Source organism: Schistocerca serialis, chromosome 2 (genome assembly GCF_023864345.2).
Source record: "Schistocerca serialis cubense isolate TAMUIC-IGC-003099 chromosome 2, iqSchSeri2.2, whole genome shotgun sequence".
In the NCBI taxonomy this organism is placed as follows: Eukaryota; Metazoa; Arthropoda; class Insecta; order Orthoptera; family Acrididae; genus Schistocerca; species Schistocerca serialis.
In genome coordinates, this window is record NC_064639.1 from 43125914 (window position 1) to 43152497 (window position 26584).

Sequence of the window (26584 nt, forward strand, 5' to 3'; positions counted from 1 at the left end):
AAGAGTAGCTCAGTAGGTAGAATAGCTGAAGACGAATGGATACCTCTAAAAAGGGTCGTCACAGAATTTGGAAAGAAAAATATAGGTAAACATAAAGAAACCATGGGTAACAGAAGAAATAATTCAGTTGATCGATGAAAGAAGAAAGTACTAAAACATTTCGGGAATCAGGAATACAGAAAAACAAGTCGCTGAGGAATGAAATAAATAGCAACTGCAGGGAAGCTAAGACGAAATGGCTACATGGAAATCTGAAGAAATCTAAAAAGAGACTATTGCCGTAAAGACGGATTCAGCATATAGGAAAGTAAAAAAAAAAAAGCCTGAAAAGCAAAGGTAGTAACATTGAAGGTATTCTGCTGTTAAATGGAAAGGCGAGAGCGGATAATTGGAAGGAATAAATCGAAAGCCTCTATGAGGGGAAAGATATTTCTGATGTGAAGCTGAAACACGCACAGAAAGAAGACAAGCTGGCGTTATAGCTGCTGGAAACCAATCCCTGCATTGACCACTACACGAGAGAAGAGAACCAGATACTGGAGTTGATTTAGAAAAGACACGGGATGCAGTACTAGAATCAGAAATTAGAAGAGCTTTGAAGGATTTAAAATCAAATGAGGCAAAAGGGATGGAAAACATTCTGTCAGATTTTCTAAAACCATTTGGGGAAGTGGCAACAAAACGTCTGTTCACGTTGGTGTGTGGAATTTATGAGTCTGGCGACATACCATCTGACGTTCGGAAAGACATCATCAACACAATTCCGTAGACGGCAAGAGCTGACAAGTGCGAGAATTACCGCACAATAAACTTAGCAGCTCATGCGTTCAAGTTGCTGACAAGAATAATATACAGAAGAATGGGAAAGAAAATTGTGGGTGTGCTAGATGACGACCAGTTTGGATTTAGAAAAAGTAAAGGCAGGAGAGGGGTTGATAATGTAAGCAAGGCTAAAGAAAAGTCAAAACATGTTGATAGGATTTGTCGACCTGGAAAAAGCGTTCGACGACGTAAAATGATGAAAGATGTTAGAAATTGTGAGAAAAATAGGGGGAAGCAGTAGGTACAGACGGTATTATACAATACATACAAGATCCAAGAGGGAATAGTAATAGTGGACAACAAAGAACGAAAGTTCGAATTAGAGAGGGTGTAAGATAGGGATGTAGTCTTACGCCCATACTGTTCAGTCTGTACATCGAGGAAGCAATGATGGAAATAAAATAAAGGTTCAGGAGTGGAATTAAAATTCAGGGTGAAAGGATATCAATGATACGATTCGCTTATGACGTTGCTACCCTGACTGAAAGTGAAGAAGAATTACATGATATGCTGAATGGAATGAACAATCTAATGAGTACAGAAAATTGACTGAGAGTAAGCCGAAGAAAGACGGAAGTAATGAGAAGTAGCAGAAATGGGAACCGCGAGAAACTTAACATGAGGATTGATGGTCACGAAGTGGATGAAGCTAAGGAATTGTGCTACCTCTTCCATAAAATAACCAATGACGGATGGAGTAAGAAAGGCATCAAAAGCTGACTAGAAATGGCAAAAAGCGCATTCCTGGTCAAGAGAAGTCTACTAGTATCAGACATACTCCTTAATTTCAGGAAAAAATTTCTGAGAATGTACATATGGAGTACAGCATTGTATGGTACCGTACTGAAACATGGACTGTGGGAACACCAGAACAGAAAATAATCAAAGAATTTGAGATGTGGTGCTATAGACGATTGTTGAAAATTAGGTGGTCTGATAAGGTAAGGGGTGAGGAGGTTCTGCGCAGAATCGGAGAGAATAGGAGTATGTGGAAAACACTGATAAGGAGAAGGGACTGGATGATAGGACATCTGTTAAGATATGAGAGAAAGGCTTACATGATACTAGATGGAACAGTATATGGCAAAAACTGTAGAGGAAGGCAGAGATATTGGAAATCATCCAGCAAATAACTGAGAAAGTAGGTTTCAAGCGCTACTCCGGTATTGATGGCGTAGGGGAGAAATTTGTGGCGCGCCGCATCAAACCAGTCAGAAGACTGAAGAGACGATAAAAAACAGACGTCTCACGGTTGCGCTAGCAGCGTGCAACGCGGAACCAGCTCAGTACTGGACGATGGCAATCCTTCTATATCTTCATAAATAGGAAAAGTAGTTTCAGATACGAAGTTCTTGCATTTGATTTAGAATCCCTTCCTAAATATTTATTTGCAGTGCAAAATGTTCCTTTACTTTTACTTTTCATGGCTTTTATGAAAATGTACTGAGTGTTTTTCTTTCAGTTTGTTTGCGATGTAAGTAATGTAAAAAATCTATATGAAGAAAATCAAAGTTTCAGCATTGGATCCCGACCCGACAACGCTCTGATTACAGTTCTACACTCACTCCGCTGCGTCAGCGAAACCGTTAGCCACGCGGAGCTGCCACTTCTGTCACCTTTGTTTGTGGCCAGGCCCTGCACATACCGTGAATCTGAACGGGATCGGTGAAGAGGGGTAGGCAACGTACCCTTCTAGGTGCAGCTCAACGTCTCACGCTTACAGTACCTGAGCGACTGCCGGACACAGCACCTTCTTTACTAACAGTAACTTCGAATCATGCTTATTAAGGAATCTGCAGCTAAGTGTCATGTTGACCAGATCATCGTTACTACTGTGAGGCTGCAGCCTGTTTCAGGCCCGTCCTCACATGTATTCCTCTTTTTTTTTAGTATTTTATCAAGTAATTCAAACTTCGCGGACTTCTTGCTTGTATATGTAGTCAACAATCCGTATCTCATTCTCTTACTTGAATTTCGAATCAAAGATGTGAATGATTGGGACGTAGGTGAAATGTACGGGAGAATCAATCAGCACGTTATCAAGCGTATGGTAAATGATCTTATATATTGCTGGTAGAAGGTTAGTGTAAACGGAAAAATTCCTGTCGGAGCGAAGCTACACAATGCAGAAACAGATTATCTTTGCCCTCCCGAGAAAGGACTGACACTACACAATAGACCATGGCCGACAGCCCGTCCTCCTCTGCCACTTTGTACACCAAATGGTGTCACAGAGACTGTCAGGGCGCGCCTGGGACGCGATAACATCTCACAGGCGACCGACTGCGGTTGTTTCCACCTGCAGGTTCACTTTGTCCGTCTCGAGTGCTGTCTTGCTACTGTGGGTATTTTTCTGCTTATGGGTCCTGGAGCTCTCCCAACCACAGTGCCTGAAGACAATGTGAGAAACAATTATGAGCATTCCTCGGAAATTTTATTTTCTCTCTTTGGAACCGAGCCGAGTGTACGGGGTGTGGGTCTGAATTGGGCGTTTTTAACAGCCTTCGTTAACGGTCACAGGTTTCCATCCATGCGAATGGTAAATCATTTAAGCCCTTTTGTTCATTGATTGTTGCCTGTAGGAGATGCCCTACTCTGGGGTGTAGCGAAAATCTGTAGGAATTTTTCCAGGCGTCTCGGGACTACTTTCACTCGTAATCGACGTTAGATTACAGACATGGCCATATGCATAGCAGGACTTGATACTTTTAAAAGTATCGGGAATCTTCTACATCGATATTAAAGAAAATATCATTATTGTTCCTTGATATATGGACAGATAGACGCTAAAAACATCAACACACCTCCTATAGAGCCGGCCGGATTGGCCGAGCGGTTCTAGTCGCTTCAGTCTGGAACCGCGCGACCGCTACGGTCGCAGGTTCCAATCCTGCCTCGGGCATGGATGTGTGTGACGTCCTTAGGTTAGTTAGGTTTAAGTAGTTGTAAGTTCTATGGAACTGATGACCTCCTCTGTTAAGTCCCATTGTGCTCAGAGCCATTTTGAACCTCCTATAGAAATATCATCTGCACTTTGTAAATATACTGCCAGTTTTAGAGCTGTATAATTAAGTATTGATTTATTATTAGATATACTGTTTATCAACAAGATAGCAACCTGCCAATTCCCCTTAGGGCAAGAACTGAAAGTGAAACGATGCACGTTTACGCCTGGCGTTAACCACTTTGCTAACAATGGTAACTGTATGTATGTGGCCAAATAAAAGTTGTAAGATGGGTCCGTCGTTCGGTTTCGTCACATAGCGAATTTGTCCGGAACACTTCTTTTGTCACTTGCTTCACACCACTATATCACCATTTTGATATCGATATATCGGGAGAAAAACATTGCTCAAATGCATAGTCACAGACAGTGGTGGATTTTTTTCATTTCTGCCAATGCCAGTGTCCTAGCAGTTGTAGGCCGTCCTCTGTGACCGAGGGGTTCTAGCCGCTTCAGTCCGGAACCAGGCGTCTGCTACGGCCGCAGATTCGAATCCTGCCTCGGGCGTGGATGTGTGTGACGTCCTTAGGTTAGTTAGGTTTACGTAGTTCTAAGTCTAGGGGACTGATGACCTCACATGTGTCTAGCGCCATTTGAACCATTAGCAGTTGTAGTGTCAAAATTGCATGGTGAAGCTAAGCCTTGCAGTTTCTGTTGGTAGCGCCGAACGCTAATTACGTCAGCACTTCCATCACAGTCTCCGACCACCGCAAAGACCAATCCTGTCATTTATATATTTGGTCATCTTTTTCAGCAGCTGTTTTTGAAGAATGCTGACGTTAAGAAACAGCACACTAGGTCCGTTAAAAAGTGTTTTCTAACGCCACTGGTGCGCTGTTTCTTCACATCGGAAATCTTGTTATTCCATTGACACAGCCACCCCTCCTTCCCCCGTGCAATCGGACTTCTTCTTCTTTTGTCACTTGCTTCACACAGTCAGAGTGAAAGATTGGACATGGTGAAAGCTCAAAAAGTAGTAAGACTCCTTCCCAAATGATGTTCGACTATAATTTCAAAATAAAAACCTAAAACTTTTACCGAAACTGTGAAAAAATATAATATAAAATAAAAATATCGGCACTTGATATTACCATTTTGATATCGGTATATCGGGAGAAAAACCTTGCCCAAATGCACTTGGTGATGGTGATGTCACAGACAGTCGTGGATTTATTTCTGACGCGACAGTGACTTTTCATCCGTGCCGGTTTCCTCGTGAAGCAAGCGAGGAGGAGCTCATGGAGCCAGCGAACTCCAGCCAACAGCGTCTGCAGTTAACCACCTTTCCGGCTCAGCAGTCGGCGGCACTGGGTCCGGCTTCGACACTGCTGAGAAGGTAGGGCGACACTAGCAGTGCATTTTCGTCCTTTCAGGGCATGCGCTAGGGAACAACTAGGAAAACGCAACAGCTGACGGTAACTTCAGGTAGTGTTCTGATACGCTACTGTAACAGTTGTAACGACGCGCGGCTCTTTCTCCCTAAACCAAGAAAACTATGTTTATACTGTTGCTGCCCGCACTTTACCCATTCACGTCTTAGTTACCACATGACGACACGACAGTAATGTCCGTGTACTCTTTCTGCTTCAAATGGCATTATCGAGTTTTCTTTCTGCTTGAAATTCGTAAATAAAATTCAGCTATTTACCGGATCAAACCCTTTTTATTGTAAAGTAAGACTACCGATTTTTGAATTACCGAATTCCTTAGCCATAAACAGGTGGACAAAGCGTCTGCAAATTTCAGGATATCTAGTTAGCGCTGCCTATGCGTCACAGTCGAAACTTCTCGTATGTCCGCTTGTTTCACGGGGTAGTATTGCATTATTCTTGAGATGGGGTGGCAAGTCTGCAAGTCTTCACCATTTGACTACTGTTGCAGAATTCGTCGAAGCGTTTCTTGCACTCTGCCAGGACCGCGTCTGGCAGTATTTCACGTCAACATCAAAATGTTGCTCAAAGCATGGCTGTTTAATGATTCATAAGTGTCTGATAAGTGGTTTATCTGCCGAAGCGAGACAAGAACCTCGAGGAAAAAAAATTAATGTACAATAGGCTCTGCTGGCTGCTATTACTCCTGTTCCATAATACAAGAGGGTTAACTTGAGTGGGTGTCTTCCGATCTAGGATGTTTAAACCAACTCTCTCGAAAGTATAACCGCCCAAAGCTATTGAAGTTTGCTTGTTTTCCTGGCGCATTTCTTGCAGCATCCACGTAACTTGTTTTCTGATGGTTGTCAACCCCACACCGTTACTGGCCTGTTGAATTGGGATGAATGTATCCTCCCCTACTTTCAGAGTTTTTGCAGCTACATCTATGCCACTTCAATGGTTCACTGGCGTCGGGTCAAATAACGTTGTGAAAGTTGCACAATGCCTCAAGGGGACGCCATCTTCAGGTGCTTACCATATCCACACCATAGGCATAAACGTTTATCTGCACTGATGCATGAAAGGTCGTTATACTGCTCAGCAGATATCCATCCTTCATAACCTCCTCCAAGGCGAAATTAAAATGGAGACACGCATCTCCTTACATTACCCCATCTTCAATAGCTAGTGGATTGAACACCATTCCTTCCGCTCTTGCACTACTCTGTATCTCATTCATTGTCATTCTTACAAGCCTTAACAATTTTCCATGAGTTCCTAGTTCAATCAAGGCAATGCTATCTCTTGCTGATTTGTATTCAATGAAGAGTTCATACGTTTCATTTATCATCACCATCGTATACATTTTGGGGTTAGAGATCTTCACGTGTTCCAAACCCAAGCACATTGAAGCTGATACCGTTGTCTCCTTTGTGGTCATCGTATCTTTCTCCTATCCTCCAGTCTGTGGTAATATGTTTTCCGTGGTACACGTCTTTGATCCATATGTGGTTCATGGTCATGCCATTTCTTTCTACACCTTTCTACACCTTTTGTACTATTCCTAAAACATGAAACTCTTCTCTTATCTCGCGGTTCATTTTATAAATCTTTGTTCACGTTGCAGATCTTCGAAGTCTGACTTTTGCTTCTTCAGTTCACTGTAATTGTTTGTTCGTTGAAGTCCATACTTCGGGTCCATACAGTCATAGTATTACATTTTACCTAGTAATTAAGCACTGTCACTTTCCTGCTTTTGTCCCGGACCGTTTGCTTAATCGTACCTAACATGTGTACCTTTGTAGTTTCTTTTCGGGGTCATTATCATAAATACTGGAGATATCACAACCCAGGTAATTAAATATATGAACTTGTTCCGGTATGTTATTCTCGCTTACAGTCTTCGCTATGAGATATTCTTTTCCATAAAAAGGTCGTGTTTCCTTTGTGGATATGATTAAATTATACTGTCATGCCACTATACAGGGGGTTACAAAAAGGTACGGCCAAACTTCCAGGAAACATTCCTCACACACAAATAAATAAAAGATGTTATGTTCACATGTGTCTGGAAACGCTTAATTTCCATGTTAGAGCTCATTTTAGTTGCGTCATTATGTACTGTACTTCCTCGATTCACCGCCAGTTGGCCCAATTGAAGGAAGGTAGCGTTGACATCGGTGCTTGTGTTGACATGCGACTCATTGCTCTACAGTACTAGCATCAAGCACATCAGTACGTAGCATCAACAGGTTAGTATTCATCACGAACGTGGTTTTGCAGTCAGTGCAATGTTTACAAATGCGGAGTTGGATTAGCACGGGACAATAGCCGTGGCGCGGTACGTTTGTATCGAGACAGATTTCCAGAACGAAGGTGTCCCGACAGGAAGACGTTCGAAGCAATTGATCGGCGTCTCAGGGAGCACGGAACATTCCAGCCTATGACTCGCGACTGAGGAAGACCTAGAACGACTAGGACACCTGCAATGGACGAGGCAATTCTTCGAGCAGTTGACGATAACCCTAAAGTCAGCGTCAGAGAAGTTACTGCTGTACAAGGTATCGTTCACCACGTCACTGTATAGAGAGTGCTACGGGAGAACCAGTTGTTTCCGTACCATGTACAGCGTGTGCAGGCACTATCAGCAGCTGATTGGCCTCCATGGGTACACTTCTGCGAATGGTTCATCCAACAATGTTTCAATCCTCGTTTCAGTGCAAATGTTCTCTTTACGGATGAGGCTTCATTCCAACGTGATCAAATTGTAAATTTTCACAATCAACATGTGTGGGCTGACGAGAATCAGCACGCACTTGTGCAATCACGTTATCAACACAGATTTTCTGTGAACGTTTGGGCAGGCATTGTTGGTGATGTCTTGATTGGGCCCCATGTTCTTCCACCTACGCCCAATGGAGCACGTTATCATGATTTCATACGGGATACTCTACTTGTGCTACTAGAACATGTACCTTTACAAGTACGACACAACATGTGGTTCATGCACGATGGAGCTCCTGCACATTTCAGTCGAAGTGTTCGTACGCTTCTCAACAACAGATTCGGTGACCGATGGATTGGTAGAGGCGGACCAATTCCATGGCCTCCACGCTCTCCTGACCTCAAGCCACATGGCATTTGAAAGCTCTTGTCTACGCAATCCCGGTACCAAATGTAGCGACTCTTCGTGCTCATATTGTGGACGGCTGTGATACAATACCCCACTCTCCAGGGCTGCATCAGCGCAGCAGGGATTCCATGCGACGGAGGGTGGAGGCATGTATCCTCGCTAACGGAGGACATTTTGAACATTTCCTGTAACAAAGTGTTTGAAGTCAGGCTGGTACGTTCTGTTGCTGTGTGTTTCCATTCCATGATTAATGTGATTTGAATATAAGTAATAAAATGAGTTCTAACATCGAAAGTAAGCGTTTCCGGGCACATGTCCACATAACATATTTTCTTTCTTTGTGTGTGAGGAATGTTTCCTGAAAGTTTGGCCGTACCTTTTTGTAACACACTGTACATAACGGCCATGCAGCTTGCTGTACTGGGCAGTTATAACCATGGTTGTGCAGGGTGGTCTGTAATTATCGCATGGGAGTGAAACATGATAGATATGTTGAGAAGATAAAGAGTAACTGTTTTACACTGGAAAAAAGTTAGTTCCAATTTTGGCCACTACGTGCAAATGTGGCGCTGTGCAGCATCTGGTTGATGTCTGCAATGTTCACATAGATCAAATGCTGAAAGCAGCTGTCAGCAATAAAATCAGCTTTAGGCCTTCTCGATTGGTTTGACGTTTTCTGCCAAAGCCCCGTCCCCAATTCATTAGACGTGAAAACAATTCTATACTCTTTCTTGCATTCACAGCGCCAGAGTTGCACCAAAATTGGAACTAATTTTTACAGCGTAAATCGGTTTCGCATTAACGGATTAGCATGTCTACGAAGTTTCGCTCCCAGTCAACAATTACAGCCCATAGTGGACCTCTGTGAGTAGCTAACCTTTAATTACAACCATTCGTATGTTATTTACCGTATCCACTAAGAGAACCTGCTCCTCTGCAAAAAACGAGTGCCTTAAAAACTGTCCGTCTCAGTGTGTAGGAATCTTCCATTTTCTTTGGCCATTTATTGGTTTTACATATACTGGAAACACACAAGTTGTCTATATTTACATATTTATTAAATATTGTGGGCGATAAAGGACATCCCTGCCTGCCTACCTTCTTGAGTGATGTTTGAACTAATGCTTGAGATGACGCGTATCTCGATATTATTATCGGCATACGGACTGTGAACTGATGTTATTAAATGCTGACGAATCCCATACTTTCCTAAAATTTTCCATAACTTTGATCTGAAGATCCAGTCGAAGGGCGTTTGATAATCCACAGAAGATATTATATTCTCCATGACTTTCTACAACTGATTTTAGTCAAAATTGAATACATACATGATCTTCCCAGTATACAAACATTCTGCTGTTTAATGAGAAAAGTGTGAGTTGTGTTTTCGAAAATTTGTCTTAGAGCAGTTGGTAGGAGACGTTCAGATGATATGTTGGCAAATACTTCATAGTCCATGGCTTGCAGCGCCGCTTCTCGGTAGTCGTAGAACTTTATGGCTTACCCGTGGTATGTTAGTAAGGCGTCAGACGTGATGAGAACGTACGGAGACCCACCTGAACCTGCAGAAGATGGCGAGAGCCACTAGGAGGGCCGCCAGCGAGACGCTGAAGCCGACGATCTCGAGGGCGCGCGTGCGCTCCGCGATTTCCAGCTTCACCTGCGGGCACGTGCAGACACAGAAGATGAGTGACTACTTCTGCCGCTCCAGTGGCGGAACACACTACAACCAGTGTATGTGCGTGTGTGTGTGTGTGTGTGTGTGTGTGTGTGTGTGTGTGTGTGTGTGTGTGTCTGTTTTAAGGGTTTTCGGCGCTGGCAGGAAACCGTTGTGATACGCACATCTGTGATTAGGTGCTACAGAACTCAGTTACTATCTGATACCAATTCAGGATTTTCATGTGCAGTACTTACACATTCCATCTCCCAGCCCAACATAATACCAGACCGGAGGCTTAGCGACTGATGTACCAGGTTTGTCCTATTGCAACTCGTCCCTCCAGCGTTCCATCGTACCTACCGCAGAGCGTTTACTGGGTGCAGACTGAAACCCTTTGAGACTGTAAATCTTAAAATATATTTTTCTAAAATTTTCTAGTTTTTATTAGATTATTAGACACACATTGAGACAGAACAACGTTAAAAACAAGTGTTACATACATCAATTGAACAAATATCGTGTGTTTTCAATCGCAGCCACTGCATGCGACATTCGTTACTCTTGGCGGCAAGGTGAAACGCAGGCCCTTTCTGCAGTCATGCACAGGTCCAAGTGGAAGAGAACACACTTCCACATGCTTCCCTGAGGTTCTTATTTGTGATGCAGTGCACATTGTGCATTAGTAATAATGATGTTTTTATTTTGGAGTTCCTTTCTGAGTTTTCCGAGTGTTTAAAATTCTGTGAAAGAAATTCCAAAATGGAAACATCATTATCACTAAAGCAGACAAAGGAAATAAGGTATTTCTTATGCAAAAACAGCAATATACTGACAAAACACAATAGTTCATTTCACAATATAACATTAAAAAATAGAAATCAGGCCTAACAAACAGATTTCAAACCAAGATAAAGAATATGTTAAAAATATAGACTACACTCAGGGCAACAGAGAAAAAGGTAAATTAATACAGAACAATGCTACAGCACCCACCCTCCGATGCCAATCAAAATCCGTAAATCAAATATCCCAGTAAGACCCACTGCCAACTTCAAAAAAGATCAAACGTACAAACTTACAGGAAACATGTTGAAATTACTAACAGAAATTTATAAAACAGAAGATGACAGAACTATAAGGAACACCTCACAGTTAATACAACTTATAAAAGATATAAAATCCCAGACACAGCTGCTCTACTCTCTTTTGACATAGAAAACATTTACTCTAACATTCCAATAGCACAAACAATAAATATTATAGAACAAAACGTGAAGGACAACAGCCAGCTACCACATGAACACATGAAAGAAATATACAAGTCGCTGGAACTGATAACTGAACAGGACTACTTTCATTTCAAATAATGAATACTATTTACAGGAAGATGGGTTACCAATGGGATCCCCAGTATCAGGTGCCATAACAAACATTTTCATAAAACACGTAGAAAATTTAATTTTCAAAAATGTTATCAAAACGAATTACAACATACTTTATTAGGTCAGATACATAGATGCCATCCTTTGTTTAATAGGTGAACCGCAGGTAAAAATTGACCAGTTGAATACAGATATAAACACAACTCACAGAAAGAGAAGATTCACAATGGAAAAAGAACAGAGCAACCAAATAAAGTTTTTAGATATAACCATTAAAGAAGAAAACAATCAGCATAGCTTTGAAATCTACCATAAACCTACAACAACTGATACTATCCTACATCCGACTTCTAATTATCCACACTCACAGCAACAATCAGCACTCAGATACATGCTCTGTAGACTCAACACAGTACCACTCCGCACAGAAAATTACCAGAAAGAAATAGACATCCTCACACAAATAGCAACAAACAATGGGTACAACAGGGGTCTAGTCACGAAATTATACAAAAAAATTTAAAAACCAATACAGTTAGTGAACACCGTACATAAACACCCACAAATAACAGTACAACAAAACACTACACAAATAGGCACAAACACTGACAGATCAATAACGACAAAAATAATACAGGAAAATCAGAGAGAAGATTCAAGATGTTACACAATGACATACAAGCACAAACTCACACACAAAATAACAAACATTTTCAAAAGACAAGGGATAAACATAGCATTGAAAACAGACAATTCATTCCAAAAATAATAAAAAAACACAGATATCTACCAAAAAGCAGGAATATACCAACTGCAGTGCAACACATGTGATGGAAGGTATATAAGACAAGCCAGAAAAACATTTGACACCCAGTGCAAAGAACATATCAGAGCATGGAAATATGGAACAAGCCACTCAACTTTTGCCGAAAATTTGAGAGAAAATAACCACAAACCTACTATAAGAAGAAATGATATGAAAATAACTCGAATCAATAATGAAAGACATCTCCTAACAATACAGGAAAAATTATCATATACACAAAACAAAGGCTAAAAAGAAACAACTACCAAGTAAAGGTGACTAACAACTCGCTGTTTACACTGACTGATCATATAATAGACAGAAATCCCGACAAATGATTACACATCTGATTCCTCTCATAAGTATATACAGGAAAATATTACAATGATAATAATAATAATTATTATTAATATTTTTAAGAATAAATAAATGAATAAAAATAGTAATAAAACTAAAATAAATCATTTTTATTTTATTAAGAAAATCTCTCTCTCTCTAATACACACAAACACACACCCACACACACACACATTCACAAAACAGTTGAATGCAGAAAACTGAGAAAAACAAATGAAACTCTGAATTAAAGTAACGGCAGTTACAGTGATGTGTAACGAAAACAGTGAACTCAAAGTGAACTGTAAGATGTCCACCTGGTTGCCAGATGAGAAAAGCAGTTTCCTTTCATGCAATGAATTAGAAGTTACCTGTAAGTACCTTTCCATTTCATAAAAAAACGTTAAGGCACCGTTTTTAAATCTACAACCTAGATGTGACCCATAACGTTTCTGTAAAAATTGACAACTCATGTAATATTTCAGGACACCCGTTGAGGATGCCTTGTAAAAAAGGCGAATCGCGTCTGAGTGCACAAATCAAAATAAAAATTTTATTGTGCAACATGCTGAAGAGTCATCTTCTTAAAAACACATTAGTTCAAACCCATTTTTCACCCTTTACCATCGACTGTTCGTATTATTAGACACAATAGATGAATGCTGATGCCTTTTTGCAGTTTTCAATCACTCACCACTTTTAAAGAAAAGACTACGTTTTCTTTTATTTGTCTATTTAATTAAATATCTTGACTCTTTGTATCTTGAAACAGAGAAACACAAAATTTTACAATCCTTGTTCGATTTATAATTTTACTAGAGGAAATAATTGAAATAAAAAGCCGAGAGTCGGTTATTTCAGGGACTGGTTATTTCTGCGATTTTAACAGTCAGGTTAAACTGGAGAGGAAAAAACCGACATAACCAAAACCGTTTCTTTCAGTCGCAATCGCCATCCCTACGTCATATCGGGTACCCACTGGTTTCCCAGCCTATGTTTCCTATGCTAGTTCGCTTCTTTCGTTGTCCTCTACTCACCCCTCCGGTTGTAGCCATAATAGGCAAACATCTTGCAGCAGGACGCGCGCTATAGCAGTGAGTAAGACAGGTAGATCTACAAGATGTTCGCTACGCCAGCATCTGTTGCCGCCACAGCCGTTATTATGATGAGACAAAGACCGAATCGTTGAGAGAAGAATGAGTACTTCGATAATGATTATACTTCTCTTAATGCGTTCTTGAGCGTTGTTAGAGAGGTAAAGATGGCAAATAAGATTCTTTTTAAAAACTTCACACATGATTTCGAAGTAGCAGTACATCATGTTGGGCCACTAACACCGAAGGATAATATCGAACATACAGACGCCACTGGCGACAAGATTAGCACTGACACTTAGAATTCTTGTGACACAAGTTTCAGTGGGAGGTGCATCGATACCTATGACGATCCATAAACATTTCCAGACTTTGGTCAAATTCCTGGAAAACTACATCAAGAAACGTGATGTCTGTTAAAAGTTTCCTTTTCTGGAAAACAAAATAGTAGGCTGATGCTTAATACAAATAATCCAAAAATATATGTTTATGTCCCGACACGTAACGCTCTAGAGAGATACTGGAAGTCTTTGCTTTCAGCCTCCAAACTCTGGGGAAGAGTAGGTGGATACCGCGAGAAATGTCGTAATGAGATTTATTTTCCCACACTATTTGCTGACTTTGGACGGCAAACATCTGGTGCTACAGTGTCTACACAGAACTGGAAGCAGTTCATCTGCATCGACACGGCTATTCAGCAAATCAGTTTTAAGTGCTTGGCAGAGGATTCATCGAACCACCTTCACCATCATTCTCTGTTATTCCACTCTCGACCAGCGCTCTGAGAAAACGAACACTTAGGTCTTTCCGTGCGACCTCTGATTTCCCTCATTTTGTTATAATTATAGTTTCTCCTTATGTCGGTCTGTGCCAACAAAATATTTTCGCATTTGGAGCGGAAGTTGATGATCGAAATTTTGTGACAAGATCCGGCCTCAACGAGAAACGCATTTCATTTAATTATGACCACTCCAAATCCTGTGTCATGTATGTGGCACGTTCTCCCATATTTCTCGATAATACAAACCATGTTGCCCTTCTTTGGACTTTCTTGACGTACTCCGTTAATCCTGTCTGGTACGGATCCCACATCTCGTAGCAGTGCTCAAAAAGCGGATGGACAAGCGTAGTGTAGATAGTCTCTTTAGTAGAACTGTTAAATCTTCTAAGTCGTGTATGTAGATAACAAATAGCGGACCCATAACACAATCTTGAGGAACGCTAGACATCAATTGCGTTTCACTCGAAGACTTTCGTCAATTACTGGGAAGTGTGACCTCTCTGGCAGAAAACTACAAATACAGTCGCATAGCTGAGACGATATTCCATAAGCACGCAATTTGACTACTAGCCAGTCAAAACCCTTATGGAAACCCAGTAATACGGAAACAATCTGAAATCCTTTGTCGAAAGCACTCAACACTTCGTGTGGTAAAGATTTAGTTGTATTTCACAAGATTGGTGTTATCTAAATCCACATTGACTACGTGTCAATAGACCGTTCTCTTCTACGTAATTCATAATGTTCGAACACAATAATGTTCCAAAATTCGGCTGCATAGTGACGTTAGTTAAAAGGTCTGTAATTTAGTGGATTACCCCTCTTGGCTTTCTTGAATATTGGTGTGAAGTGAGCAACTGTTTGGTCTACGGGTACGGATCTTTCGTCGAGCCAGGATCTGTATATGATTCTTAAGTATGGAGCTATTGCATCAGTGTACTCTGAAAGGAACCTAATTGGGATACAGTCTGGACCAGAAGACTTGCTTTTATTTAGTGATTTAAGTTGCTTCACTACTCCGAGAATACACACTTCTAAGTTACTCGTGTTGCCAGCTGCTTTTGATTCGTATTTTGCAATATTTACTTAGTCTTCTTTGGTGGAATTTCGGAAGGCTGTGTCCAGTAACTCTACTTTAACAGCACTGTCATCGACAGTATTACCAATGCTATTTCGCAGAGAAGACATTGATTGCGTCTTGCCGCTAACATATTTTGCATACGACCAGATTTTGTATTTTCTGTCAGGTTCCGAGACAGAGCTTTGCTGTGTAAAAATCATCTTGCACTGAAGTCCGCGCAAAATTTTGAGCTAGTGGAAAAGATCGCCTATCTTGGGGTTTTGTGCTCTTTTAAATTTGGCATGTCTTTTTCGTTGTTTCTGAAGTAGTGTTCTGAACCGTTTTGTGTACCATTGGGGATCGGCTCCGTTGTTTGTTTATCTAATTGGTATAAATCTCTCAATTGCTGTCGATACTATTTTCTTGAATGCAGGCCACATCTGGTCTACACTTACATTGTTCATTTGGAAGAAGTGGAGATCCTCTCTCTGGAAAGCTTCTAGCGAATTTTTGTCTCCTTTTTTGAATAAATATAATTTGACGGATTTGGGAGTTATGGTATTTAGTCTCGCCACGACAACCATATTTGCATTAAACCCTGTATTCTTTATGATGCTTGTTATTACCTAAGGATTATTTGCTGCCAAGAGGTCAAGTGTGTTTTCGCAACCGTTTACTATTCTAGAGGCCTAATTAACTCACTGCTCGACACAGTATTCACATAATGCGCTTAGAACAAGTTGGGATGATGTTTTGTTTCTAACCCCGAGTTTAAACATGTATTCTTGCCAATATATCGACGATAAATTGAAGTCACCACCAACTATTATTGTATGAGTCTGGCAAGAGTTTGAAATGAAAGTTTTCTTTGAACACTTCAGTAACTGTATCACCTTATTTGGAAGGTCGGTAAAAGGGTCCAATTATTATTTTATTCCGCTTTCCCAGAATGATCTCTACCCATACTAGCTCACAGTAACTATCTACTTCAATTTCGCTACTTCTTAAAGCAACAACAAAAACTTCACCTATCCTTTCCGAACATCGTTAGGTCCTTCGCGAAAATTTCGGCTTACTTATCTTCTATTTTAGTCAGTTTTCAGTACCTACAACGATTTCAGCATCAGTGCTTTCTATTAGCGCTTGGAGCTCTGGTACTTTCTTAACACAGCTACGGCTATTTACAAATGTTATACCGATGGTTCCTAGATCTACGTGCTTCCTGTGTTCGACCTGTGCCCTTTGAGACTGAAGGCCTCTCCTATTTCCCCAAGACCCTCTAACCTAAGAAACGGCCCAATCAATGCCACACAGACCCTGTTACCAGTATAGCCGCCTCTTGCGTGTAATGGCCTTCTGACCTATTTAGCCGAACCCGAAACCCCACCATCCTACTGCGTAAGTCGAGGACTCTGCAGCCTACAGGATCGCAGAACCGCTTGATCCTTTGATTGAGACCCTCCATTCAGCTCTGTGCCAGAAGATGTCAATCGGTCCTGTCGACTATGCTGCAAATCGTCAGCTCTGCATTTATCTCGCAAGCAAGACTGGCAGCCTTTACCACTTCTGACAGTTGCTCGAAACAAGAGAGAATCTCTGGCAATCCGAAGCGACACACATCATTGGTATTGGTGTGAGTCACCATTTGCAGCTGGCGGCACCCTGTACTCTTCATGGCAACGGTAGGATCTGTTCCATGTCTGGAATGACTCCAGCCGGTACGCACACAGGGTGTACATTGGCTTTCTTTCCCTCCCTGCAGGCCTTGTCCCTATGGGGCCTCGTGACTCCCCTAACATTAGAGCTCTCAGCTACCAACAACCCCACTGTCTGTGACTGCACGGATCTTGCAGCCTGAGAGATTTCCTCTGAAGCAGAAGAAGCGATTGCATCTGGATGAGGGACTTTGTCAGCCACAGATAGCACCTGGAGCCTGTGTGTCAAACTTATTTGATCTATAAGCATGATTTCAGGGCTGTTTTATTTTCCATCGTTTCGGTACGCCAACGGTCCCGCTGTTGCTCCTCATTGTCAACTAGTATTAGTCGGAAGTATGAATGAGGACATTTTATTTTGCTCTGATTTACCTTTGATGCTTACGGCTTGTGAGTATTTGTGATGGACTTTTTACAATTATTTCATTATGCTATGTCTATAGAGTCCGCAGGATTAGCCAGCTACTAGAAATTGTGCGATAAGTGGCATCATATCCAGTTTTGGTTGGTATGCTTGCCTGCTCTGATTTCAACCGTACTGCAACTGATCTTTCCATGTCTTCTGATGACGCTCAATATTTCTTTCCCTCCATGTGTATTAGTGTATTAATTTAGGTAATCGATCATCTGATATCCTTTGAAAGTATTCATGTCATTCCATTCTGTACTCCTCTGTTATCTGAAATGTGCTTTTGACATCCAGCTCATTGTTATTTTCACTATTCTTTTTCCGATAACTGTATTTGCAAGAGGCTACTGATTTTAGGACTATCATCTCTGCTGCCTGTGTTGTATATTCTTTACATTTATGTCTTTTTCGTTAGAACACTCGCCGTGTTGGTAACGCAACGACAAACTTGAATGAGTGGGAAAAACTGAAACTTTTCACAGTAAGACGTAGTAAGCAAAGCAGCACAAGAAAATAACAGCGGATAAGTGCATGTCAGTCGCACATTTCTTTCCGATTGGGATAGGTGATTCCTGCGCACGATATACGTGTCTTTACACTGATCTATCCGTCCCATTACACCTTCTTCAACGGCCGCAAGTACCCAGTGCACACAGAAGGGTGCACCTTCGGACAGACTGCACTGATGCAACATGGTTATCATCACCACAATCATCATCACCTTCTCGCTACCAGCTACACCAGCGCTGTCTGCCTTTCATAATAATCAACTAAAGATATACTTCTCATTATATCTTAATCATTTAACCATGAAAAAATTCATTTACACATTTTAACATCTTTTAGTTGAAGAGCACCCCAAGAATAGTGCGACAGCCTCTTCCCTACCCCCCCCCCCCCTACCCCTTTATGTGGGGCGACTGAAATGAATAAATTTAAAAAAAAGTGTTTATCCCGTCGTACAGAAAGGACTCAGGAGAGTGGAAGATGTTTTACCCATTTCTGCCGCGCACATTGACTCATGAGTATAACCCTCCATGGATGAAACTGATGGTTAGTCTGACGCTTGTGATAAATATCTATGTTTTCTAAATGAAAATAAACATCATTACAGAGGAATGAAATACAGACCCATCAGTTAGCACTAGAGTGAGACGGTAACCATCATTTTCGCCGTTCATATCGTTCTGTCTGTCTGCATCACGTATCACCAGACACGCGATGACGAGTGACATCCGTGCTAAGATGGCATGCAAATCTCACCTTTGGTGACGTGTGTAAAACTTTATATACTTTGGAAAAAATGAATAAAGTGTAATTCTGCGTCAGTGACAGGTTTTAATTTCATCCCCTGTGCATTTCGACAGTGAATCCAACATCATAAGGGGGAAGAAATCTCTTACAGACTGATTTTTTTTTTTTTTGCCAACCGCGGTGACCGAGGGGTTCTGGGTGCTTCAGTCGGGAACCGCGTGACTGCTATGGTCGCAGGTTCGAATTCTGCCTCTGGCATGGATGTGTGTGCTGTCCTTAGGTTAGTTAGGTTTAAGTGTTTCTAAGTTCTAGGGGACTAATGACCTCAGAGGTTAAGTCCCATAGTGCTCAGAGCCATCTGAACCATTTTTTAACTGTTTTTGTTGGTATGAACTGGTGATTTCCTCCAGCAGAATTCGAGATAGCTGTGCGATTAGCTTACCATTTTGCGCTAGTTAAATCACCTAGAGCGAATACCATTTTTTCGTGCCAAGTAATTTGAAAATACTAAAAGTTCCTATGTTACAAGAAGAACGCCAAGTGTGCTGCACTGTGACGCGGTAAATCAATTTTTTCTTCCACTGTCCCACAATAACGTAATGTTGTGACCGCGATGCAATGAAATTACATTTCCTTCAAAGATTTAAAACTAACTACGTACATCATTTATTTACAGCCAACAAAGGATGAATAAGGTGACAATATGCATTTGCTGTGTTGTTGTGGCAGATGTAGGATTTGTCTTTTCTTTTTCTCAAGAAGATAGCGATATTTAAATGAATGACAGTGAACTTTACTTACTTAACAAGGACTGGAACATAAAATTCATCTACGTCATTAAAATGCACAGATACTGCCTAAGTAGAATTATGTAAGAGATGACTTCCACGTGACGGTGGTTTAACCGTCGAAACTCTTTGAATAAGTAATAAAAAGAACGTAGCTGATGCATAATTACCAGTGTTACGTAACAGTTCTCAAGAAGTAGTTTATATTATGTGAAATCTTTAGCTAGACGTCCGAGACTATTAAGTGTGTGTTTTGCACTATGTTTGTTTCGGGGAAAAAAACACAGCACTGCTCAGATGCAAGCCGTTTGATCTTCCTCTGCTGTTCGATTTCCTGGAAGCTGGAAACTCCGTGGTCAAGAGTAACAACAGGAGGAGTCAGTCTAAGTAGAGGCAATTGAAAAAGGCGGACAGGATTCGATCGATACTCACTGCACATTGCTTTACTTCGTGACTATCGTGGAGACAGCTGCATCTGCAAAATTGTAATCGAGTCAAAAGTATCTTGAAATGAAACGAGAATGTGTTTCAGAAAAATTGATTCGGTTTCACCGGACTGTATGTTTTACATGAATGAAGATAAGAACTTAGGATAAATTGGAGCCAAAACATCGAGAGTACTCCGCTTCCGGAATAGGTGGTTGCTGTCAGGGCTCTCCCTGGCTCAACTCGCTCATTACCTGATGACCGTCGAATCGAGGTGACAACAAGGCATTTCTGATTCTTTGTTCCAATAGGTGCAAGCCAGTTACAGCCGTGCATCGAGATATTCGATCTGACTCTCCTATAACGGTAGGCCCGTGCTGTTGTCGAATTGCATTGTTGACCTCCAAAGTCGCCTGCTGTTACGGTATCAGATTTTTTTTTTTTTTTTTTTTTTTTTTTTTTTTTTTTTTTTTTTAAGTTACGGACCGGAAAAGACTCTCTGTACGTGCTTCCGATTCCAACAACTTCCGGTGGAAAGCGACGACGCACACCATTAGCGCTGAATGTTATAAATCCAGACAAATTCGCAAAATACAGGATGAATTTGACTGTTGTGTGCCTGTTTGCCGTCCGTCCGGTGGAGAGAGCATTGAACATTGGTACATGGAACCTTTGGGGCTAAGCGTCAGTGTACTCTAATATTGTATGTGAATGCATGTAAAAAACATACCCTTGCAAAATCGGAGGATTGTCGTGATTATAACAATTTTGTAGTACTTTGTGTAAGAAAAAATTACTGCGATGCTTCTTCGTTCATTTACAAAATACATTGATATGCAAAAACATTATGACCGCCGCCTGCCGAGAGGTTGAAAGCTATCTAATGGTGCAGAGCCCCTTGACGTGGTATGGGATTTATATAAGCGAAGTAGAGGCGAATGAGGGATTATTCTAGCTACAATATGGACCGAAAATGTGGCAATCCACTGAGGTGAAGGAATCTGATACGACTGGCTGTTACGCTTCGCCGCCTGGGAACTACAATTTCGGAAACGGCGAAGCTGGTTCCTGCTGGGGTACCACTGCCGTCAGAGTCTATGAAAAATGGTTGATCAAAACTGAAACCTCCACCAGGCAACAAGGTGATGGACGTCCGCGCTTCCTCACAGAACACGGTGATCTGAGGCTGGTCTGCTCTGTAAAACAGGACAGGCAGCCATTTCCAGCAGATCTGACGACGGGCTCTAGTGCTGGAGCACAACGTCCACCACACTTTGTTGAACATCGGGTCACTCAAGTAGACGACCCCAATGACATCGTCAGTTACCACTGCAGTTGGCACAAGATGGTCGACATAGTAACGCGTTATCTGGTCGGATGAATCACGCCTCCTGTTACACCGGATAGATAGTCGTGGCCAGATACGCCGTCATCTACCCGAACGGCTATTCCAAATACGCACTGCGCTACGCACGCAGGCCCATAGGAGCAACTTTATAAATAAGGGACTTTCACCTAGGCCTCCAAGCGAGCTGTGGTAGTAATTGAAGGCAACACGACAACTGTGGGCAACGTGGACATTGATGCGGACCATATGCATCCCTTCATGCTTGATGTCTTCCGCGACGGCGCTGACATCATTCAGCAGGATAATACTCCATGTCTTAAGGCCAGAATAGTACCACAGTACTACAAGTTGGTGCGTTAGACACCGTATTCACCTGTTATGAGCTCGCATCCGAGAGGATATCAAGAGCCACCTCCGTACCATCGAATCATCACCACATAACACCGTGGGAACTGGATGACCAGTGCGTAGACATTTGTTGCCACATAACTATGGAAACCCATCAGGGTGACTCGTTTACTTAAGAAGGGTAAAGGAAGGCACACGAAAAATTGCAGATCAATATTCGTAACAGCGGTTTGCTGCAGAATTCTTGAACGTATTCTCACTTCGGACATAAATTTCTTCAGACGGAAAACCTTCCGACCACAAATCAGCGCTGATTTCGAAAGCATCCCTCGTGCGACACGTGACTTGCCCTATTCTTACGTGATATGCTGCGAATCGCGGATGAAGGGCAACAGGTACATATTCCTAGATTTCCGAAAAGCGTTTGATAGCGTGAACCACGTCAAACTATTAACGAAGGTGCAAGAATACGGAGTAGGATGACATATATATGAGAGGCTCGGCGACTACTTTAGTAACACAACCCAGTATGCTGTGTCCGACAGCGGAAGTTTGTCAGAGATTAGAGCATCGTCAGGAATGACCCAGGGAATTGTCATGGTACAGCTCTTATTTTCTGAACACAAAAATGATCTGACGGAGAGGGTAAGCAGCAATCTGTCGCTGTTTGCTGATGATGCTGTGTTGTACGGGACGGTGTTATAGTTGAATGAGTGTAGGAGGATACAAGATGATTTAGACAAAATTTCTAATTGGTGTAATGAATGTCAGCTAGCTCTAAATGTAACTTAATGCAGATGAATAGGGAAAACGACCCCTTACTGACCGAATATGACCGAATACAGCATCAGTAGTGCGCTTTTTGACACAGTAACGTCATTAAGCCTAAGCACTATAGTAGCGAAGACAAAAGATCCACTTCAATTTGTTGGGAGTAATTTAAGAACATATGGTTCACTGGTAAAGAAGACCGCGTATATCATACTAGGGGGCCCCACTGTCGAGTACTGTTCGAGTATTTGGGATACCCACCCGGTCGTATTAAAGAAAGACATGGAGCCAATTCAGAGACGGGCTGCTAGATTTGATAGTAGTAGGCATGACCAACAAGCAATTGCTACGGAGATGCTTCAGCAACTTAAGTGGGAATCCCTGGATGGAAAACAATTTCCTTTTCGTGGAACACTTTCGTTCGAAAAAGTTTAGAGAACCTGAGAAGTTGAGTGCAAAACGATTCTACTGTCGCTAACGTACATTTCGCTTAGCGACCGCTAGGATAAAACACGAGAAATTAGGGCTTGTATAGAGTGATACAACGGCAGTGGTTCCCTCGCTCAATTTGCGAGTGGAAGAGACAAGGAAATGACTATTGTTGTGGACTGGCAAGACAGCCAATCCACAGTGACGGGTAGCCGAAAGGCACGCGTTTAAACTCACGCAGGATGGCGTGAGGTCTGGAACAGGTCAGGGATATGAGACTAGCAAAAATAGTACGTATCCGTTGGAATACTTAACTTTAATCCATAATTGGTAAACATCGGTCTGACGGGACATGCATCACAAGATAAATAGCAAATGATAATGGCGCCTTGCTAGGTCGTAGCAAATGACGTAGCTGAAGGCTATGCTAACTATCGTCTCGGCAAATGAGAGCGTAATTTGTCAGTGAACCATCGCTAGGAAGGTCGGCTGTCCAACTGGGACGAGTGCTAGGAAGTCTTTCTAGACCTGCCGTGTGGCGGCGCTCGGTCTGCAATCACTGACAGTGGCGACACGCGGGTCCGACGTATACTAACGGACCGCGGCCGATTTAAAGGCTACCACCTAGCAAGTGTGGTGTCTGGCAGTGACACCACAACTATAATGAGATTTTCAATCTGCAGCGAAGTGTGAGCTGATATGAAACTACCTGGGAGATTAAAACTGTGTGCCGGACCAAGACTCGAACTCGAGACCTTTGCCTTTCGCGGTCAAACGCTCTACCAACTTTTTTTTCATTTTGTTCGATTTTGATCGTTGTGTTTTGTCGTTGCGGACGTCGCAAGACATCCTGTTCAAGTTCGGTGGCTGATCTTTCCACAGTTTTTTATTACAGAACGTTTCGAATTCAAGTCTCGCAGAATAGCTACTATACTGTCTTCCAAAAATGAACTAGCACACTATCAAGGAGAGAGTCTCAAAGGTTTGGCTCATCAGCATCGAGTACTGCGAAAAAGATACGCCTGTTTGGTACACCCTGCTTTGCTGTATTACCACATTTAACATTCCATTCATCAGTATCGAGTATTGCGAAAAACGATAAGCCTTTTTGGTACACCCTGCTTTGCTATATTTCCACATTTGACTTTCCGTTCATCAGTATCGAGTATTGTCAAAAGGGATAAGCCTCTTTGGTACACCCTGCTTTGGTGTATTTGTACATTTGACATTCCGTTCATTAGCATCGAATATTGTGAAAAAGGATAAGCCTCTTTGGTACAGCCTACTTTGTTGCACTGCTATATTTGACATTCCAGAAGGAAAAATAACTTGAAATGCGTTGGCTTTAATGGAAGTCTTCCGCAGTGATCTCGTATTGATACTGACATTGTTGCAAAGTGGTGTTTTACTGAACGCTCTTTGTGCGTGTTTGATTGAGTGTGTAAACTTGTGATAATTCAGTGGGTGCGTAGTCCCATGTGAGCCTGTATATGTCTCTGTGACTCCTTTTTCGGAATCATCAGTTGGCTTACCTTGGCGGCGGCCTCAGAGCCGGCGTAGAGCCTCCGCATGAGCTGCAGTGTCTCCGGCAGGTAGCAGGGCGTGTAGTTGGTCCAGCCCTGAGGGGACGAAGGGTCGCGGCCCTCCCACCGCCCTTCCAGCGAGCACCGCCGCACGGCGAACTCTGCAACGAAAACATAACGCTGGGAATGGAAAGGTCACAAGAGACATTAATTAGCGAGGGGCACTAGGGTCGTTAACGAAGCGTCTGCAACATTACCCATCAGTATTAATAAAAGTTCCCTTCCTATATGACTTGCTACGACTATTGCACTTTTTTTATTTTATTTATTGACCTTTAACTTGTACCAAGTAGTTCCTTCGTATAAAATACACATTTGATTCACTTGTGGCAAGCGCTTACTACACTGCCGGCCATTAAAATTACACCAGAAAGGATAGTAAATAACGAAATTTTACCAACTGAGCAGTACCCGCTTAGGGTGTCCCAAGAGGAATGGTCAATATTCAGGGATATGACAGAAACGTTGAGCTCTAAAATGCATACGTTAGCAGTTATGACCACTTGTTTATCTTCGATGCTGTGAAGCACTTCTCTTCTATGACATGCTCTTTGCTTTCCATACTGTAACAGTTGCTAGTACGCGCCAAAAGAAGAAAAAATTATACAGTAAACATGGGCTGTAAAGCTCATGCCTTAAGGGCGATGAGTTCTTGTTCATCTTCATTGCAGTGAAACACTTCTCTTGTACCAAACAAGTGCTCACAGCTTACAGACAAATAGGTAAAACAGAATATCTTGCTGCTGGAGTTCGCAAAGTATGATATTTCACTTTTGAGTTTCGCCAGGTAAGAAATGCGGAAGTGTTGATTTATGTATGTTCACTGGTCAGTGCGAAGTAGACGTCTCCCAAAGGATAAGTCAATCGACGGTAGGTCTTAGATAATTAAATGTAGTCTTTTGGAGTTTGCACATAGCCAGACGAACAACGAAAATAGTGTTATATGCTGCGATTGAAAGCATTCTAACATATGGGTTAAATTTTTGGACACTGAACGAGAGACAAAGGGGGGGAATTGAAGCTACCCAAGTGGATGGGTTACGGCGTAGCACGAGAGCGACCTCCTTGGATCAACTGAGGAATGAATGGATGCGGTGAAACCAAATACGTAGAGGACTGACGCTCGAGCACTGAGATATTATGGACAAGGACGGATGGAGGGACAAACAATGATGGCGTTGGTCGCTCAATTGGTTTCCGCCAAGGAGAAGAAGCTATTGGAGGCCGAAGACAATTTGTAGGGAACTGTAGTCAAAGTCATGGAAGGGAAAGGTGTGGCGGAAGAAGACTGGCGGCGTGGAAGTCTGTGACATCTGAGGACAGAGACGTTTGGCGTCATGGAAGTCTGTGGCATCTGAGGACAGAGACGTTTGGCGTCATGGAAGTCTGTGGCATCTGAGGACAGAGACGTTTGGCGTCATGGAAGTCTGTGGCATCTGAGGACAGAGACGTTTGGCGTCATGGAAGTCTGTGGCATCTGAGGACAGAGACGTTTGGCGTCATGGAAGTCTGTGGCATCTGAGGACAGAGACGTTTGGCGTCATGGAAGTCTGTGGCATCTGAGGACAGAGACGTTTGGCGTCATGGAAGTCTGTGGCATCTGAGGACAGAGACGTTTGGCGTCATGGAAGTCTGTGGCATCTGAGGACAGAGACGTTTGGCGTCATGGAAGTCTGTGGCATCTGAGGACAGAGACGTTTGGCGTCATGGAAGTCTGTGGCATCTGAGGACAGGTAATTACTGATGAGTGGGAATGTCTGCTAAAGTAAACCATGCAAGTTAGTTTACCAGACAATAATTTTTATTTTTATTTTCGGTTGTATTACCTCGTCTTGAAAAAGGAAACCAAAGAGCTTGCTATAGATGACATTCGTTTCACAGTATCGTAGATAAAGAAGTGTCAATAGCTCTTACGGTATGTATTTTAAAGCCCATATTTACCAGACTTTTTTGGTTTGAAGATAATTCCTGAGATATCCCTGAATACTAAGCATTCTTCCCGGGAAATGCTGTGTATTACTAAACGACCGAAATAGTTGCACATATTTCATACAGTTAATGGCGAA

At 42.1% G+C, this 26584-nt stretch overlaps 1 protein-coding gene across 1 annotated transcript in view; it reads right to left on the reverse strand.

Annotated features, from left to right (window-relative positions):
* Positions 1-26584, reverse strand: part of LOC126455428 (PDF receptor-like) — a 378273-nt gene that overhangs the window by 168894 nt on the left and 182795 nt on the right. The window contains exons 4-5 of the mRNA XM_050091178.1: positions 24468-24619; positions 9886-9989 (exon numbers count right to left, since the gene is read on the reverse strand). Coding sequence (XP_049947135.1) covers positions 9886-9989; positions 24468-24619 — 256 coding nt within the window. The remainder of the gene's footprint in view (positions 1-9885; positions 9990-24467; positions 24620-26584) is intronic.